The 17,200-nt window shown below is 31.0% G+C and overlaps 3 protein-coding genes across 3 annotated transcripts; 1 reads left to right on the top strand and 2 right to left on the bottom strand.

Moving 5' to 3' along the window:
* Nucleotides 1–315: 315 nt before the first annotated feature.
* Nucleotides 316–6,782, bottom strand: LOC146537676 (type 1 phosphatidylinositol 4,5-bisphosphate 4-phosphatase). The gene is made up of 4 exons (XM_085188160.1): nt 6,569–6,782; nt 6,181–6,350; nt 5,222–5,431; nt 316–3,301 (listed from the first exon to the last, which is right to left on the bottom strand). The coding sequence occupies exons 1-4, from the start codon at nt 6,609–6,611 to the stop codon at nt 3,017–3,019; spliced, it is 708 nt and encodes a 235-aa protein (XP_085044286.1). The 5' UTR covers nt 6,612–6,782; the 3' UTR covers nt 316–3,016.
* A 275-nt stretch (nt 6,783–7,057) lies between these two features.
* Nucleotides 7,058–14,543, top strand: l(3)72Dn (UTP4 small subunit processome component l(3)72Dn). The gene is made up of 11 exons (XM_085188150.1): nt 7,058–7,391; nt 7,471–7,850; nt 8,067–8,248; nt 8,362–8,555; nt 9,017–9,172; nt 9,651–9,984; nt 10,366–10,549; nt 11,191–11,414; nt 11,902–12,072; nt 12,668–12,757; nt 14,374–14,543. Exons 1-11 carry the CDS (start codon nt 7,291–7,293, stop codon nt 14,482–14,484), a joined length of 2,127 nt encoding a protein of 708 aa, XP_085044276.1. The 5' UTR covers nt 7,058–7,290; the 3' UTR covers nt 14,485–14,543.
* LOC146537674 (uncharacterized) lies at nt 13,924–17,200 on the bottom strand. Its single transcript, XM_085188151.1, has 5 exons — nt 16,917–17,200; nt 16,619–16,725; nt 16,044–16,157; nt 15,381–15,519; nt 13,924–15,084 (listed from the first exon to the last, which is right to left on the bottom strand). The coding sequence occupies exons 1-5, from the start codon at nt 17,000–17,002 to the stop codon at nt 14,958–14,960; spliced, it is 573 nt and encodes a 190-aa protein (XP_085044277.1). The 5' UTR covers nt 17,003–17,200; the 3' UTR covers nt 13,924–14,957.

The raw sequence follows: 17,200 nt of genomic DNA, 5'->3' as shown, positions 1-17,200 counted from the left end.
TTTATATTAGAAATAATGTGTCGATTTTTTTGAAAATTTTAAAATAACCAATAGTTATTCATCACATGTGTGGACGTCAATTCACACATGTGTGGCTGTGAGATCACATGAGTGGCTGTCAGATCACATGTGTGGATGTAAGATCAAGTGTGTGGATGTGAGATTACGTGTGGGTTGTTCTTTCAACATTTGACATTTTATTTATTAAACTGAAGTTTCATTTTAAGTCATATGTTCTATTACTTTGGGATAACTACTTTACAGCTATGCAAGTTTTTTCATAATTGATATGAATAAATACTTAAATAAAAAATATTTTTAAAGAAGGGTTTGTAATATTTTATTAATTCCTTGTACGTTACACATAATATGTTTTGAGATTATATTTCAATCATAGAAAAAAAATAGTAATATACACTTTATTTAAGTTGTTTAAACTTTTTACAATTCTTAAAAATAAACCAATTACAGAAACAATGGCTATGTACCCTGTAGGCTATAACAAACATAAAAACATTTTAAAATTTTGTCATTAATCTCAATAATACAGTCTTCTGCAACAACAATACATACAGGATGCAAGAAATATCAAAGTAAAAAATATAAAATAAAACATTTAGTAATAGACTAAATAAGATATTAAATAAATGACTTAAACCTTTACACTTTGTCTGGTTTTCATATTGCGTTTAAAAATGTCAAACGAAAATAATGAAAACACTCCATATAATATGTTTTGTGATTTAACTGTATTAATGTAATATTTTACATAGTACCTAGTGCGAGCAAGCAATGACAATATAGGTAGTAGTTTGGTAATAGAATAACAATATTTTCTGTTTTGTTATAGGTGAAGGAGAAAGATTCAGTTAAAATACTGATTTTAGTTGGATTTTTTTTAACATACATTCAACTATAGTGTAAAATTATTTCTTTCTTCACTGTACAACTTTCTCCGTGTGTCCTCCGTACAACGTAACATTGGCGAAATGCTTAATGCTCAACTGGCACGAACAGAACAGAAAATATTTTGTATATTTTACAGTTGTAAGCAGCTATCTGGAAAGTAAAGCTTCTAGGAATATCTCATTCAATTTATTCATAGGAGCTGTCACTTATGATAATCTATTATTAGGATGTAAAAAATGTATTATCTTAACATTTTATTGCCAAACTGTTATCTTTAACATAAGTTATATACATTCTTATGCATAAATTAATTAAGTATTATTTTTAACACAAGTTCTTAATATTTGACAAAATACCATATGACATTGAGGACCAATTTCATCACTGTTTGATAAGTTGCAGATAAATTACTATATAGATATTTACACGCTTAACCGCTTAGATAGAAGATGCTTAATACATAAAAGGGGTGAGAAATATCTGTTAGGCAAGTAAGATTTTTTTTTATAGTGATGAAACACGTACGTACAAAAAAGTACGAGTGTTCGTATTGCTTTGACAAGATAAATATAAATATTTTTTATTTCGTATTTTTAGATGGCACATTTATCATGAAAATAGATTTAAGGTGTTGTAACCTGAAATAACAAGTATATAATATACCTAATAATAAGGAAATTATTATTTACTTTTTAATAATAGTTTTTATTTGTTAATAGGGCATTTAATCAAGTCGAATTTTAGTATTTTAGGCGGAATTTAAGAAACATATTTTTCGCAATTATGCAATGATACTGAAGACTATATTATTGTAAAAATTGTATTAAAAAGTTATGACATTTTTATTTTTATCATTAAATAAACTAACAAAAACAAAATGTAATATATGTGAACAAAGTACTATAATATGTCTAAATGTTGCATCTAATCATTTAAAATTAATATATGACAAATTTATGAACCAGAAATCACATTTTTTTCCACAACGAATAAGCCTGGACTAGTACTTTTTTAGTAAGTCTTTAATTAATCAACTTTCAAAAAGAAGTTCAAATGATACATTTTTTATTTAAAGGACTTCTTTTATCGAGAGAGTCAAGTCGTTTCCATGGAAAGTAATTTGAATTGTTACTTATATTCTAACAAAAATATTTACGGATCGTAAGCCAAAGCATTATTCTTGCGTAAAGAAAACATTGTATACAAAATAATCTTAATATAGTTTTAGAAAATTCGAGACACAATTAAAAAAAAAATTAAAACCACTGTCGATAAGGTGCATTTTTTTAAACAAATATTCATAAAAAGTGTTCGAAGTAAACAAATTATACACTTTTTGCACATAAAGTGGTTTCCGTGATAAACTGCCGGCTAATGTTTTAATAACTTCTTTTATCGAGAGAGTCAAGTCGTTTCCATGGAAAGTAATTTGAATTGTTACTTATATTCTAACAAAAATATTTACGGATCGTAAGCCAAAGCATTATTCTTGCGTAAAGAAAACATTGTATACAAAATAATCTTAATATAGTTTTAGAAAATTCGAGACACAATTAAAAAAAAAATTAAAACCACTGTCGATAAGGTGCATTTTTTTAAACAAATATTCATAAAAAGTGTTCGAAGTAAACAAATTATACACTTTTTGCACATAAAGTGGTTTCCGTGATAAACTGTCGGCTAATATTTTAATAACTTAAAACTTGTTTATAATGAATAAATTAGTGAATACAGCAAAGCTATAGCCAATATTTTAAAGGTAAAAATCACTTCAAATCGTATCAAACACTATAAGCATCCTCCCTATACGTAGTATTAAATTATATAATTAATTTCGGAATGCGTACTACTGTGTATTTACCGATGCGATATTTCAGTAACAGTCAACACGTAAAACATAATATGTACTTATATAATTCCATGCAACTACCGGTGTCAGTGTCAGGACTTACGTCAATGTCAAATTGAAAACCAACACTGCCCTACAATATAACGGGTTAGGCAATTTATCCAATAAATCCTATATAATATGTGTATACATAATGCAATATGGAATCGAGATATTAGTCATACTATCACAAAAACGGAAAGCCGCTCAGTCGGAGGCTTATATGGGGCCCTCGATCGTGCTCACTTTCATAGCGAAGTAGTACGTGGCGCGGCTGGCGAGAACGAAAGACAGTAAAAAGGCACCTACGTATGCTACGTAGATTCCTCCACCGTGAGCCTTGGCAACGGAGAGCGTTCCCAGGGTGACTCCTAGAGCGATGGCGAACACTATTAGAGCTAGCACTAAGAACAGCATACCTCTATTCCGCTTCATACCGATCCCCACGGAGGATACCTTCCGGCAATGAGGGCAGCGCACTGGCGCATTTTTCAATAATTGATACTGAAATGAATAAATTTCATACATAAAAATTCGTATTCGTATTGTAGTTTAGGCGTATCTAAGCAACGACACTGTGTGTATGTATGATAGTTGCTTGTCTATAATCTATTTGACGATGAATATAACATAGGTTTTATAGCTAATAATACATATAATTAACTTTCACCCTTCGCTAATGTTGACGTAACTCTAGTATTACTAATTAGCGATGCGAAACAAATATAAAATTTAAAGCTGATAACATGTTTGTATGTAACTGGATTTTTTAAGTAAATCCCAGTGCTATGTGATGAATAGCAGTACCTAAACTGGAGTACTTAGTGAAAATATGATTATAAAAGGTATTTCATGTAACCAAAAACGTACGTAACGTATGTGAGCGAACAAATTATGATATTAAATATTTCTTCCCCCGAGTGAGAATCGAACCCACAACCGTCGCGTTAACAGTCAGTCACACACAGAAAGAGAAGTAATAGAATTACACTGAAACCTGTATAATAATGGAGTTTTTTCCGAATGGTCAGTGTTAAAAGCGATTACTTTGGTTTCTTAAAATCCAATAAGGCGATGAGTCGGACAAATCGATATAAAACTATTGTATTTAACACTTTCATTTCATACTGTATTTCAAACGTCTAGCTCTAGGAAGTTGCATGTTATGTGAATGGTTTTGTTCCCAGTGATAACGTAACTCGATATTGATATAGCGGTTTTCTACTTAATAACAAAAGTAATTTTATTATTACAAACTATTAGGTCGAATTTCACGTCGACAGTTGAGCAGTAGGAAAGTAGCAGAAAAAGCAAATAAAAATATTAAAAGAAATATTTATTTTTAACAAAAAAAATTATTACTATTTTATAAGTGTTTTGTAAGTCAAAAATATATATCAAATTTCTTACTATTGTATAGTGTGTTTTGTAGGTCACGTATACATAAGTATGGAAAGTTTGATATTGACAGCTTGAAGAAAGGACTTAAGACCTACCCAAGTCAATTACGTTAAGCTGTAGGAAATGCTATAGGCTGACAAGGCTGACCAGTGTGGACTTTACTAATTACTTTTACTATCCTTGTACTTTAATTAAATCAGTAAGGAAGTGACGAAGCGGGAGTCAGATTACCGACCCAGTGTCTTACCACATAACATAAATAGGTCACTTTGTGTAAATAATTGAAGTAAGTTACTTCAGAAACATTGTTAAATATAAAAAGAAAGCCTTTAGCACATTATTAGCTATTCTGTTTTGCTTTGATACCATAACAGGAATATTTTTGTTTGATACCTTTCTATTATTATAATTTTATTATGAAAACAATACAATAGTTCTTAGGTATTGCTCTTGACCTTGACAGCATGCATTACATTACTCTTAATCATTATAAAATCAGTAACAAGCATGGAAATTATAAAAAGTTTATATGTTACAAATTGACTTTTTCTTATGCATTTGGTCCATTAGTATCGAAACTAAAATTGAAATCAATATTTTTGCCATAGAGAACATACATAAACAACTTCGAAATAATACACACAGACTGTTTAAAATAAATAAAATAAATTTTCAAGCAATGCCCGTCTAAAGTAGTGATCAGTTGTGAAACCTAAAAATTTGATAATTTTGCAAGTAAATATTAATAACCTCTCAAAACAAACCAATAAAATCAAATATAAAGTTTGAGTTCGAGGCCAGTCGTGGCACAGGGCCACAAAGTGTGATTGTAAGCTGACTGGTTGTGGGTTCGATCCTTACTTGAGGAAATAAAATATTTATTTAAAATTTATATTTACTATTCTTCACTCTGGTGTCAAGGCAAAGGGCGGCGTTGAGTTCCACTACTCAACACGCAATGCCTCCAGAATTCGGCGGAAAGTGGGGTATGGAGAGTCTTAACAAAATAAAAAATGTACTTACTAAAAATGTATCTTGACAATGTATACAAATAACCCTGCACATGCCAGGTAGAGTTGGTACAGGCGGTGTGACAGGTGTGGGTGCCAGGTTGATAATCCTCTTGCAGTCAGCACGAGGGCATGCAATCCTCTGAGATGAGGACTTGCATATCAAAAGACAGTTGCATGGACAACGCACATACTTCTTACCAGGCGGCGCATTTCTAATTGGCTGCAAATATATATTGTTTCAATAATTGATTTGACTGTTACTACAACAGATGGTTTCAATAATGCTTGGTGGACTGAATTATTACTTTCATTAATACAAAGCGATTGGTAATGAATACCGCTACTTAAAACACTATGTATCAAAAATTGGGCAGAAATTGGGTAATGGAGTCTTAACATTAGGTTTCCTTTGCATACATGCTATATGCAGGAAGCAACAACAAGCTAAAAAATATGTAGAAACTGATATAAATATGTAAAAACTATAAGCTATATCTTTTTATCCCTGTGCTTTACCTGGCAGCATGGAAAAAATCTAGCATCAAGACACTCCATTCCCACTCTGCTTTCTGCCTCAATTTCAGATATTATGTGCTGAGTGTATAACTATTATTATATTTAAAAAGTTATGTGACAGTTTATTATTACACCAATATTTAAAAAGCTTTAAAATGCAGCTTCACCCCTATTCTCAAATGGAGATAACAGATGACACATTCTAAGTAACCGATGTAGCTCTGACTGCAAGATTTCATCAATTAACATGATATAATATAGCATATAATTTTCTTCAATAAATGCATTATCTAATATAAGTATATTTTTTCATAAGCCTACAGCACTGTAATAATCCTAAAGCATCCTAATGGGCATAAGATAATATTTTAGTATTTTGATCTACTTTTTTATAGCAATATAAGTCTAAACGTTGTTCATTTACATTAAGTGTTTTACACTAACACAACTTACCGTGGCTTCATTACAATCTGAACATTTTACAACATGCTGTTCTCTTTTTCCCGATATATCTATCATAGCTTGGCACACACGACATGTTACCATAGGCATGCCTGCTTGCTGATACGGTGGAGGAAGTTCGTCAGGCCCAATAGGGGAGATTGTGCTGACATTCTCTTCTTCTGTAATAATAAAACGGAAACTTCACGTGAAAACAGTTCCATACGTTACTGCTGTAACACTTCATTAAACATTTACACTTACACAATCCTTCAAAACCGACTAGTTAGCTAAGCGCAAATCGGGTTATCTTTATATTGTGCATTGTTTAGCAACAAAAAATACAAATAAATTTTGGTTGAATCATCAGCTGTCAAAACAATATAATTGTATTACTTACCATCCCTCAAAAGTAGTTGACTTTCGCTTTGTCCGTCGCCCATTTTTATACACAAAATTATTAGCAGCACAATATGTAAATAAGTTTATATAAATCTGGAATTCTTTTGACAAAAATTAACATACCAGCTTTACTACCATCGCAGAAAAATTACTTCACAGATAACTAAGTGACGAATCGGAATACCTGTATAAGTATATTATATACTTTTAGGCTATAGATTAAATTAATACATCAATTCATTGTTGTTGCCATGTACGGTACGCTAAAATTTACGATAAAATAAAATCATTTTATTTATATTTAATTAAAATTATTTGGGAATTAGTATCTTATCCCTGCATATATCTGGTTTCCTTAATTTAACAATTTTTATTTTGTCAATAATAATCAAGCAACACCTGAGACTTATCTGATGTGTTAATTTAGTAGTATTAATTACGATTATGGACTAAAATAATTCCACTGATTCCACACAATTATTGACAGCAATATTACAAGTTATGGTGATATTATCGTAGTTAAAGCTGTCATTGTCACTTGTCAGACATCAAAACATACTCATGCTCTTATACCTTAGTTTCGTGTGGATTCGTGTATTTATAATGTGCTAATGAATCAAAAATTAAATTACATTTATATGTTTAAGGTTTTCCCATAAAAATCAATTTCAATATTAAGTTCTAGTTCTCTTTTGTTCCTGAAACTTTTTATAAAAAATAATGGCTTGTAAACTTCACCGAGTGCGATATTATAACCCCAAACCAGAAACAATAAATTGTGCGTCGTTTAATAAAAATAAAAAACTTCTTTCGTTAGCCAGGTATGGAATTTACTTATGTTAAAAATTTGAGTTAAAATATATCATTAAGTACAGTAAAGAGGTTATTTTATTTTTACAGACAGGATGCCACTATTGAAATATGGGACTTAAATTATGCTCCATACCTTTTAAAGTGCATACCAGGTGCAGAGAATGCCTCAGTTGAGGCGCTGGGTTGGGTAAATCAAAGATTGCTTTCTACAGGCCTAGGTGGCACTTTACTAGAATGGGACTTGGAAACCCTTTCTATCAAATCAACTATAATGCTAACTGGCTATGCAGCATGGTGCCTTGATGTTAATAGCACAAATACATTGGTTGCTGTTGGAACTGAGCAGGGCTATGTCAATTTATATTCTACTGAAAATGAAGAAATTATATATAAAAAAATTTTTGATAAGCAAGAAGGTCGAATTATGTGTTGTAAATTTGATAATACTGGTGCAGTGCTTGTAACAGGTAACCGGTTATATAATGATAACTTTATACAACTGATTTTAGTGTTTTCTACACATTTAAGTTGTGTGTTGAGACACTCTGTTGTCCACTTAAATTTTTTAAGGATATTACATGTTGAGGTTGCATCTCAACGCCTGGCTGTTGCCTTGGCTAGCTACCTACACTGTAATGTGCTGGTTACAATGTGAATCTAAAATGTTTTTATATTTTCTTTAGGTTCAGTGGATACCATCAGGATATGGAATGTTGAAACTGGCCATGCAACTTGTAGAATGTCTGTGAGTCGCAGAGGCAAAGAGACTATTGTGTGGTGTCTTGCGGTCTTATCAGATAATGTTGTGGTATCTGGCGATAGTATGGGACGGCTTACTTTTTGGGATAGTAACCTAGGCGATCAGGTATTATTATTATATTTATTATGTTTATAACAATTAATATAATAGGTTTAATGTGTCTGAAATTTTAATATTAATGTAACATAACTAATTATAATAATTATTATTATTTTCAGATAGAATCATTTAAGACCCATAAATCTAATATCTTGTCCATAGCAGTTTCTGATGATGAAAAAAAGTTATATTGTAGTGGTGTAGATCCAGTGATTGTAAACTTTGTTAAAGTTAATAATACAAGTTCAGGCAAGCAAGCAAGCTCACAGTGGGTGAAAAATGTTCAAAGGCACATTCATGAACATGATGTCAGGTATTTTTTTTAGTGCTGATATTTATCATTATTGAAGATGTTTGATTTATGATTCATGGTGTTCATGGTGTTGTGGGACAGCAGTGGCTGTAAACTGTGAATGGTACAACAAATGAATGATGCACGGTGGCACAAGCCTGTGACTGTAAATGCTATGGCTGGGTTCAATTCCCACTCAGAGGAATTACATATTTAATATTTCCATCCCTTTCCTCTTACCACAGAGGCATAATGTGATGTTGAGTTCTGCTGCTGCTGATGAATAAATAAATAGTATAACAAAGTGTGGTTTGAGCTCTTTCACCCAACACATAATATCTTGAAATCAGGTTAAAAGGGAAGAATAAGTGTCTTGCCTAAAACGACAAACGAAAGTTCTCACTGCCTAACATGCATGAGTGCAGGATAAAGCTGATGATGATGCTGAGTTAAGATGTTTAATTTTCTATTGTTAATTACAGAGCTCTTGTACTTAATGAAAATAAACTAGTGTCCGTGGGAATAGATGGATATTTGACACTTTCAAGTTATCCTCCAAAATGGGTGATGAGGATTCCTCATATGATACCATCTTCTAGATCATCAGTGTGTGCTCAGAAAAAATTACTGCTTCTAAGGTAATTTACTAAAATAAATACATATTATATGGATCATAAATACATTACTGTATTTGTGTCTATAATTTGTTGTTGAACATCAATATTCAAATACTTATAAAGAAAATGTATAAAAAATTGAACATAGCGATATTTTTATATGTTTTCTTAATAAGTATTTTTCATTCCTAAGCGTGGAACAATGCTTTATAAATGTTAATAAATTTAATATTTTTTTAATTTTCTGCATTCTTAAGTGGTTATTTTATTTTCTAACGTTATATGTCTACTAAGTTATATTCCAATAAATAAAAATTATAAGAAACATGATAACATGTTTTTTTTTTTTAATTATTAAATTGAATGAAGATGCTTCCTTTGCTTCTATATGACTATTATATTAAATGAAACAAGACAAGTTTAGAAGATTTATAGTATATAAGAATTGGTGAAATCTTAATTTATTTATATATCTTTTTTAAATCTAAATTTATTACAGATATAGTAATTATCTGGAGGTTTGGAAACTTGGTACTTATGCAGTTAACAATAAAGGTGATGTGACTATTTCAAATTTTCAACTGATGAAAAATATACATAAAGGTAATAATAATCAATTAGAACAAGAGTCAGAAATAGATTCTATAGAATATAATACTAGTAATGTATCTGAGAAACAAAAACAAAATCTCAAACTCACAGAACAACCTTTGAAGTTAGTGTCATTAGAAACTAAAGGAAAAAAGCATATAAAATGCTGTGAAATGTCTCCTAGTGGTGAAATTATAGTGTATTCAACGGACAGCAATATGAGAATGTTAAAATTAGAATATGTAAGTAATTTTTAATGAATTAATTAAATTTTAGACAAAACAAATATTTTTAACTTAACTTTATCGCGACGGCTGTGGATTCGATTTCCACTCAGGGGAAAGAATGATTTTTGTTTTCTCATTCTAGCACCTTGCTCTGGTACAAAGTACGATGTTAAATTCCACCACTTAACATTTCAATGTCTCGAAAAATTGGCGAAAATCAGAGAATGGAGGGTTCCCTAAAAAACACTAGGTACACCTCTGCCCTAACCTGCTATATGCTTAAAATAATATTAAGGTAAAAAATATATTAAGAAAATAACTTTTTCTTTCTTAAGTGTAATAACACTTTAAAAATGTTAAAAAAATATTTTAAAAAACTTATTATATCTATTATAGGATGAAGACACAACCAACGTTTCAATATCAAAAGTCCTGGTGACGGGTGTTGTGAGCTGCGACCGTGTTGCGTTCACCGCCGACTCTGGGACGATGCTAGCGTATACCGCAGGGGAAATAAAAGTACTGCAAGTAGACCCTGAAGCCGGAGCTGTGGTTATACAAACCATATGTTGTGAGGAATGTAAGGGTTTTTTTTTACTTTCACGCTGTATTCCGCATATAACAACAGCAGCATTGTAAGGAAATGCACAGACAAACTGACAAAACACAAAAAATTATAAAATTATAATAGAATAATTAATATCGTAATAACACAATATATATATATATATATATTTTTTCTTATAACCCTCCACATTCAGACACTGATCTGATACAATTTTATCATAAGTATAGATAATTCAGAAAACATAGGAATGTAACGTAAGTGTATTGAGTAGCATGCAACTGTATAGGTCCAACTGTCTATACTATACAATTATACTATACTAGCGGCCCGCTCGCGGTTACACCCGCGTGAACTATGTTATTATTAATTTCTGTCTCCGTGACTACGTCATAGTGGCGTCTATGCAAAATTTGAGACTCCTAGCATTTGTAGTAACGAAGTTTCATACAAACTTTCGACCCCAAAAACAACCCCTTAGAAGTCGAATATTGCAAATTTCCGTCTTAGCGAGCATCTACGTCCTATAAGTAACTCCTATGCAAAATTTAAGATTCCTAGCACATATAGTTTCTGAGATTTCGTGATGAGTGAGTGACCTTTCGATTTTATATATATAGATAATTTTCTTACTTTATTTATTTTGTTATTTTCAGATCTTAAGTCAAAATCAGTTTTACATCTATTGGTATCTAAAGTTACTCCATCAAAAAATATATATGTAGTTGTAGCTGACACACAAGGAAATATCGCAGTTTGGATAAAGATATCTAAGAAATTTAAATACTATGCCTCTTTACCTAAATACAAATGTGTACCCTCTGCTTTGACAATTGATAACAAATTGGAAAATGTTTTAGTTGCATATGTTGATCAAAAAGTGAGTAAATCCTAATTACAATACAAATATAAAACTTACACTTTTTTTGTGTACACTGTATCCAGCATATATCAGCAGAGGTAATTCGTCCAAAAAAAAGTCCTCCCGTGTCGAAATCTAACCCTCGATGGTCGCGCTTACGGTGTGGGTTAGACGAGGGTCTCAGACTCAGTCATTTTTAATACATATTTTAGCTTCACCCTGAATCCCCACATAGTGGAGTAGGCAGAGGGAACCTGGGAACCTAGTGTAAGATATTCGGTTCCTATTAAGACACTATTGTTCTCCATTTTCTGCCAAGATGCAGAGATATTGTGTGATGATTGGTGGAACTCAACGCTTCACTTGACCTCGCCATCAGCGCGAGAAAATGAAAAATATTAAATCCTCCGAATGGGAGTTGAACCCACAACCGTCGCGTTTACACACTTGTGCCACCGGTCCTAGACGACCAAATTAATACATTTGAATTAAATTTCTCCCTTAGATAATAGAGTACGAGTTACCAAATAAGAAAATATCAAAATGGTCGAGTGATATGCTATGCGGGAACAGAGCGCGCTCGTCCGCCATTACATCGTTGTGCGTACACCCGACGCGCGACGCGCTCGTGTGTCAGGACGACGCGTCTTTGTGTATATTGGATAAAAATGTTAAGGTAACTTATTTTATATTTTATCATTACACTATGTTATACTAAATATCATTAAAAACATTATACAGAGAAGAAAAAGTCCGTAACTTTGTGGATTTTATGACATTTCTTATAGCTTATGTAGACTTAACAATTTTTCATCAGATTATGTTGAGAATCTTCTGTCATGGAGGCATTTTATTATTTCTTGTAAGTTGTTGTTAAACTGGGCTATTACGGTTTTACTTTTTCAGAAGATGTTCGTGCACAGAGTGACAAAATTTCAAAAAAACATTGATTATTGAATAAAAAACATATTTAAAAAGATGAACGTTGCCGGACTCGATCAGTTCAATTTTTATACATAAATATGGCAGTATAAAATACATTTCATGCACCACCATTTTGATAACTGTATGTTTATGTATAAGGCACTCAGATGATTTTTTCTTACAATATAAAATATACCTTCCTGTCATGGTTTGGTCTTAATAATTCCAAAAATGCACTAAAACTGTCTTTTTACGAATTTCTCATTAATTAAAATTGAAGAAAACTTTTCAACGACCTATAAATGAAGAAAGCAATCAATTAATTCTATTTATATTTACAATTTCAGACAGACATTGAGGAACCAGAACCTAAAAGAAAACAACTAGCACGCAAAAAAGGCAAATCTAAGAACGGTGTCCGAATAATTCCAATAAAGGTTTGTAAACTCTCTGTAAAAGAATAATATTTAATGTACAGGAATTCAAATATTTTTCGGTTGTAGTTTTTGCATTTATTTAACTGAAAAGTTTTTTCGTTAGACGCTAGTGCTCCGTAAATACGTAACTATAGTACCGTAACTCCGTCACTATAGTTTAAATGAGATAGTAACTAATTGTGTCTTATGTCAGTTTGCTATGCTTTCACTTTAAATTTAATCTTTTTGCAAAGTTATTTTAAGTTATTAAACACTTACTACCATACACTATTTCTAACTTACATCTAGCTATGTCTGTCTAGCGACATAAACTTGTAAGATTTTATACTATGGACAACACAATAGAAAGAAAGCGGCTTATATTTTTTTGCATACTAATAATTACTCACAGATTACAGGAGTATGTATTTTTAAGAAGTTTTTTTTAAAGAAATTTTTATACGTTTTCTAAAAAAGTACAAGAGTATTTTTTTTATTTTTGATGTTAGTTTCAAGCGAAAAACACACTTAAATTAGCATTAAAATATTCTATAAATTTATCGTGAGTAGGCGTGACGTTTATCGCACTATTACTGTCCTATTCGTCTCGCCACCTGGTTTAGATTAGTAAATGAGGCTCAAAAGATACAGCTCGTTGGCATACTTTGGGCACATGGCACTATATTAAGCTGTTGTCTAAAAAAATAATAATATTTGATATTTTTATCTGTAAATTTCACTGAATATACTTAATTAGTAAATTTCGACTTAAAATATTATTTAAGGTCACATTATTATTTCTTAATGTAACATTAAATATTAACTGTGGGCAATCGTAATCAATAACGAATTTAACTGTCGAAGTTACTTCTATTGTTAATTTTGATACATAATTAATGAAAAATATGGTTTACGACGGTTTATAATAAAAATATTATAAATAATATTTTATAAATACAGATGACAAGAGTGAAAGTGGATGACGCTATCGTATTGATATGATTAGATTACTTTCCAGACATCATATTTGTTTTGTTGCCGTCAATCATGTTTTATGAAGTACATAACATCCATTTATTTTTGTACAATTTGCCATCTTTTGTTGCATTTGAGAGTAGGTAAGATTGAAAAAAAGAAAATAATTGTTTTCAAATGTGATAGTGAAAATTAAAAAAAAAAAAACAATGTGTCATTAAATTCCGTCATCCATGTATTTTTAAATAAATGTTATATAATAAGCATAGAAAAGGATAATATCTTACTCTCTACCGAAAGCACTGGAAACAGTACGTGTAAAAATGAGAAAATTAGAGAAATTACTGAGTTTCAAGCGTAAATTGATACTTAAACATTACAATTTTCCCCACTAAATTATTGCTATAAACACAAATAGTTTATATCTTAATTGACGCTTTATGATAATACTCTAGTAAATAAAAAATGTTCAAATTCAATTCAATATCAAATAATTTTATCTACACTACTTTTGCTCATCCAACTAATTGGCTCTTAAAATTATTATTATTCTTTAAGTTATTTTTTTATTTAGAATTGTAGTAATAAATAAAGACACTTGATATTGATATTGATTTCTATTATATAATATTGTATTCTTATTGTATAATTCTTTGTTACAGTATTTAGCGGGTTTCCACTGGCTCGCAGACGACGAGGCGATCTCGCTAGAAATATTACCTGAAAACATTGTTTGTCAACTACCACCGATAATAGCCCGTAAAAGACATTGATATGAAATATTGTTTTTATAATAAAAATGTACAATTGAACAAGTGTCTTTGTTTTATAAGGCTTTTATTTTTATTTATACTAGCTTTTAATATACTTATTTTAAGGAAAGAAGGTTTGGTGACTTTGAGATACTTTTATCAGGAATTTAACTATAAATACAGAGTGGAAGCGTATAGGGTAAGATATTTTAAAGAAATTAATCAAGATACTTCAACAGATTTTCATTTCTCGATGTTTATCCACATCTGTATTTCGTGTGACTAAGTTACGCATATATACTAATAAATTAGATATACAATTTATAAAGCAATTTAAAACTTTCATACCAAAAAAAAACAAACGATGTCTATTATAATTTAAGAAAATTGTATCTAAATCTGTAGTATTATTGGAATTAATTTTAATGATATATTTAATTTATGATCTTTTTCAACAATTTAATATATTTGGTACTTATCGATTGAAATTATTATTAATCTGTTAGCTTATCAAGGTTGAATAGTGCTACGTCGAGTTGTTGCGGATGCGCCCACGTCTCATCTGATACTTCCGAGCGCGCTGGCGCCAATTTATACGATATTGGATCTCCTTCTACGCTACTGTAATAAAAAAAATATTTAAATAACGAGTATTATATAACTATAATATAATACTTGTCATTTTACAGAACGCTGATGTTTTATAAACAAAAGCAGTGAGAACCTACTGACGCTTTGTGGCACGAGTTCTGCCAGTATCTTAAAGACTGCTGTAAAACCACAATTATAGAGTGAGATATTATTGAGACTTGTAGAAAGAACTACATAAGTGTAATGACAAGTTACATTTACAGAACACATTAATCATATTTTTTTATAAAATAGAATACAGTTTTTCAAAAATTAAACATACTTACCCAAGAAACATAAGAGTCTGCTTATAAGGATTATAAGTTTGCTCAGACGATAAAGTCGGTCTGATTGGGTAGTCTTTAGTAGTCTTCACTGATGGCCCAAATTTTTCTAATGAGTACAGAGCACGACGTCCGATAATTCCTAAAACAACGTAATATATACCTACGTAGATAATAGACAATTTCTAACATCAGGGGCCTTGTGGGTAACCTAACGACAGGTTTAAAACGTGCATATAAAACTACCTACCCATACAGAAGCTGCAGGGACGCATGCATGCGATTGTAAACACGACAGCTGTGTGTTATATTCCCACTCCAGGGAATAAAATATTTAATATTTTCATTATTTTCGGAAAGTGAGAAACTGAATAAACTAAATTAAAAAAGCTTTTAAAGTAAGTGTATTTTCCAATTGTCATAAAGAAAATTTTAATTCAGATTAACTTATATCATAAATTTTGGATTTTTCCCAAAAAAACATAAATTTCCAAATATGTACTGAACTGCTGCTCGCTAAGCATATATTTTTGGGGGTGAAATGGATAGATACCTACTGAGGCCCTACCTAAAAACCACGGTTGGAACATCAGTAGTATTACACTTGTATGTGTGTACGTACTTTTACCATACTAGAAGAATTTACTAAAGAAAAATTGTATTAACCAGAACTCGTAGAAGGTAGTGGTGTTGAAGAAGGTTCAATGTCAACTGCTATTTCCTTTTCGGGTTTGCAACTCACTGACCGAACGGCGGCACGATATTCATCCAGTGACATGCCTATTGATTATACTATATTACTAATATACTTTTGGTAGAAAAATATAACGTAGGTAAGTAATTGTAATAACTAGGTACTAAAATTGTATAAATATCTGTAAATATTTACACATATTTATATGTGATATTTTGTAATTTTGTATTGAAATGATAAGGCCAGTCGTAGCGCAGGGGCATAAAGTATAACTATAAAATCGACTGCTTGTGGTGTCGATCTGTCCGTCGATGAAATTTATATTTCCATTTCTTCGCTCTGGTGTCGAGACAAAAGCGCGGCGTTGGGTCACCGCCATTCAACAAGCAATGCCTCCAGAATTCGGCGGAAAGTGAGAAACGGAGTGTCTTAACACAAGGTTTCCTCTGCCTACCCTACTGCATCCAGGATACAGCGTGAAGCGTGATTTATTTGATTTATTTATTTGTATTGAAATCGGTTAAGATAACTTTCAAGTTATAAGTACCTAGTCTTTGTGCCTCTTCTTCTTGTATCTCTCGTACTCGGCTAAGAAAACCCCAGCGCTGTTGCCACAGACGTGCTGCATGTTTTTCTTTTTTGATAACTGATGTCCTAAAAGAATAAGTCGATTTAGTTTCAATCAAATTTAAATTAGAAAATAAACATTAACAAACACAATCAATTAAAAAGCCAATCAACTAAAAATAATTTAATAAACTTCAATTTACAACCCTATATGCTGTATATTTAAATTATTTTAATAATTTCAAACAATAGTAGGCAATCCTTATAATAAATCGTACAAAATTCCTTGAGCTTTTACGGGGTCCGTAGACGGCTCGCGTCGAATTCCTACACCAGCTGTAGGAGGCTGATTTGAATTTTCCATGAAAAATAAAATATTTAATATTCTCTAAAAAGAATATAAAAAAGAAACATCAAAATTTATTATAAAGTGATGTTCTTAATAAGTCTCCTAGTAAATACACAGGCTAGTTATAATAAAATCGAAATCGATCAAACAATGGTTGCCATTAGTGTTTAGTTTGTATCTATTCTCTACAACATTTATACTTATAGCATTATA

This window comes from Heliconius melpomene, chromosome 7, assembly GCF_056956725.1.
Source record: "Heliconius melpomene rosina isolate 202511_hmr_F chromosome 7, ASM5695672v1, whole genome shotgun sequence".
In the NCBI taxonomy this organism is placed as follows: domain Eukaryota; kingdom Metazoa; phylum Arthropoda; class Insecta; order Lepidoptera; family Nymphalidae; genus Heliconius; species Heliconius melpomene.
This window is presented reverse-complemented; position numbering and strand designations above follow the sequence as displayed.

Coding starts and splice junctions, on each gene's coding strand:
- LOC146537676 (XM_085188160.1), bottom strand. CDS start 6,611: ATGGGCGACGGACAAAGCGAAAGTCAACTACTTTTGAGGGATG. Junction 6,351..6,568: donor TCAACTACTTTTGAGGGATG/GTAAGTAATACA, acceptor TTATTATTACAG/AAGAAGAGAATGTCAGCACA. Junction 3,302..5,221: donor ATTGTCAAGATACATTTTTA/GTAAGTACATTT, acceptor TATTCATTTCAG/TATCAATTATTGAAAAATGC.
- LOC146537674 (XM_085188151.1), bottom strand. CDS start 17,002: ATGGAAAATTCAAATCAGCCTCCTACAGCTGGTGTAGGAATTCGACGC. Junction 16,158..16,618: donor AGAAGAGGCACAAAGACTAG/GTACTTATAACT, acceptor TATAATCAATAG/GCATGTCACTGGATGAATAT. Junction 15,520..16,043: donor ACTACCTTCTACGAGTTCTG/GTTAATACAATT, acceptor ACGTTGTTTTAG/GAATTATCGGACGTCGTGCT.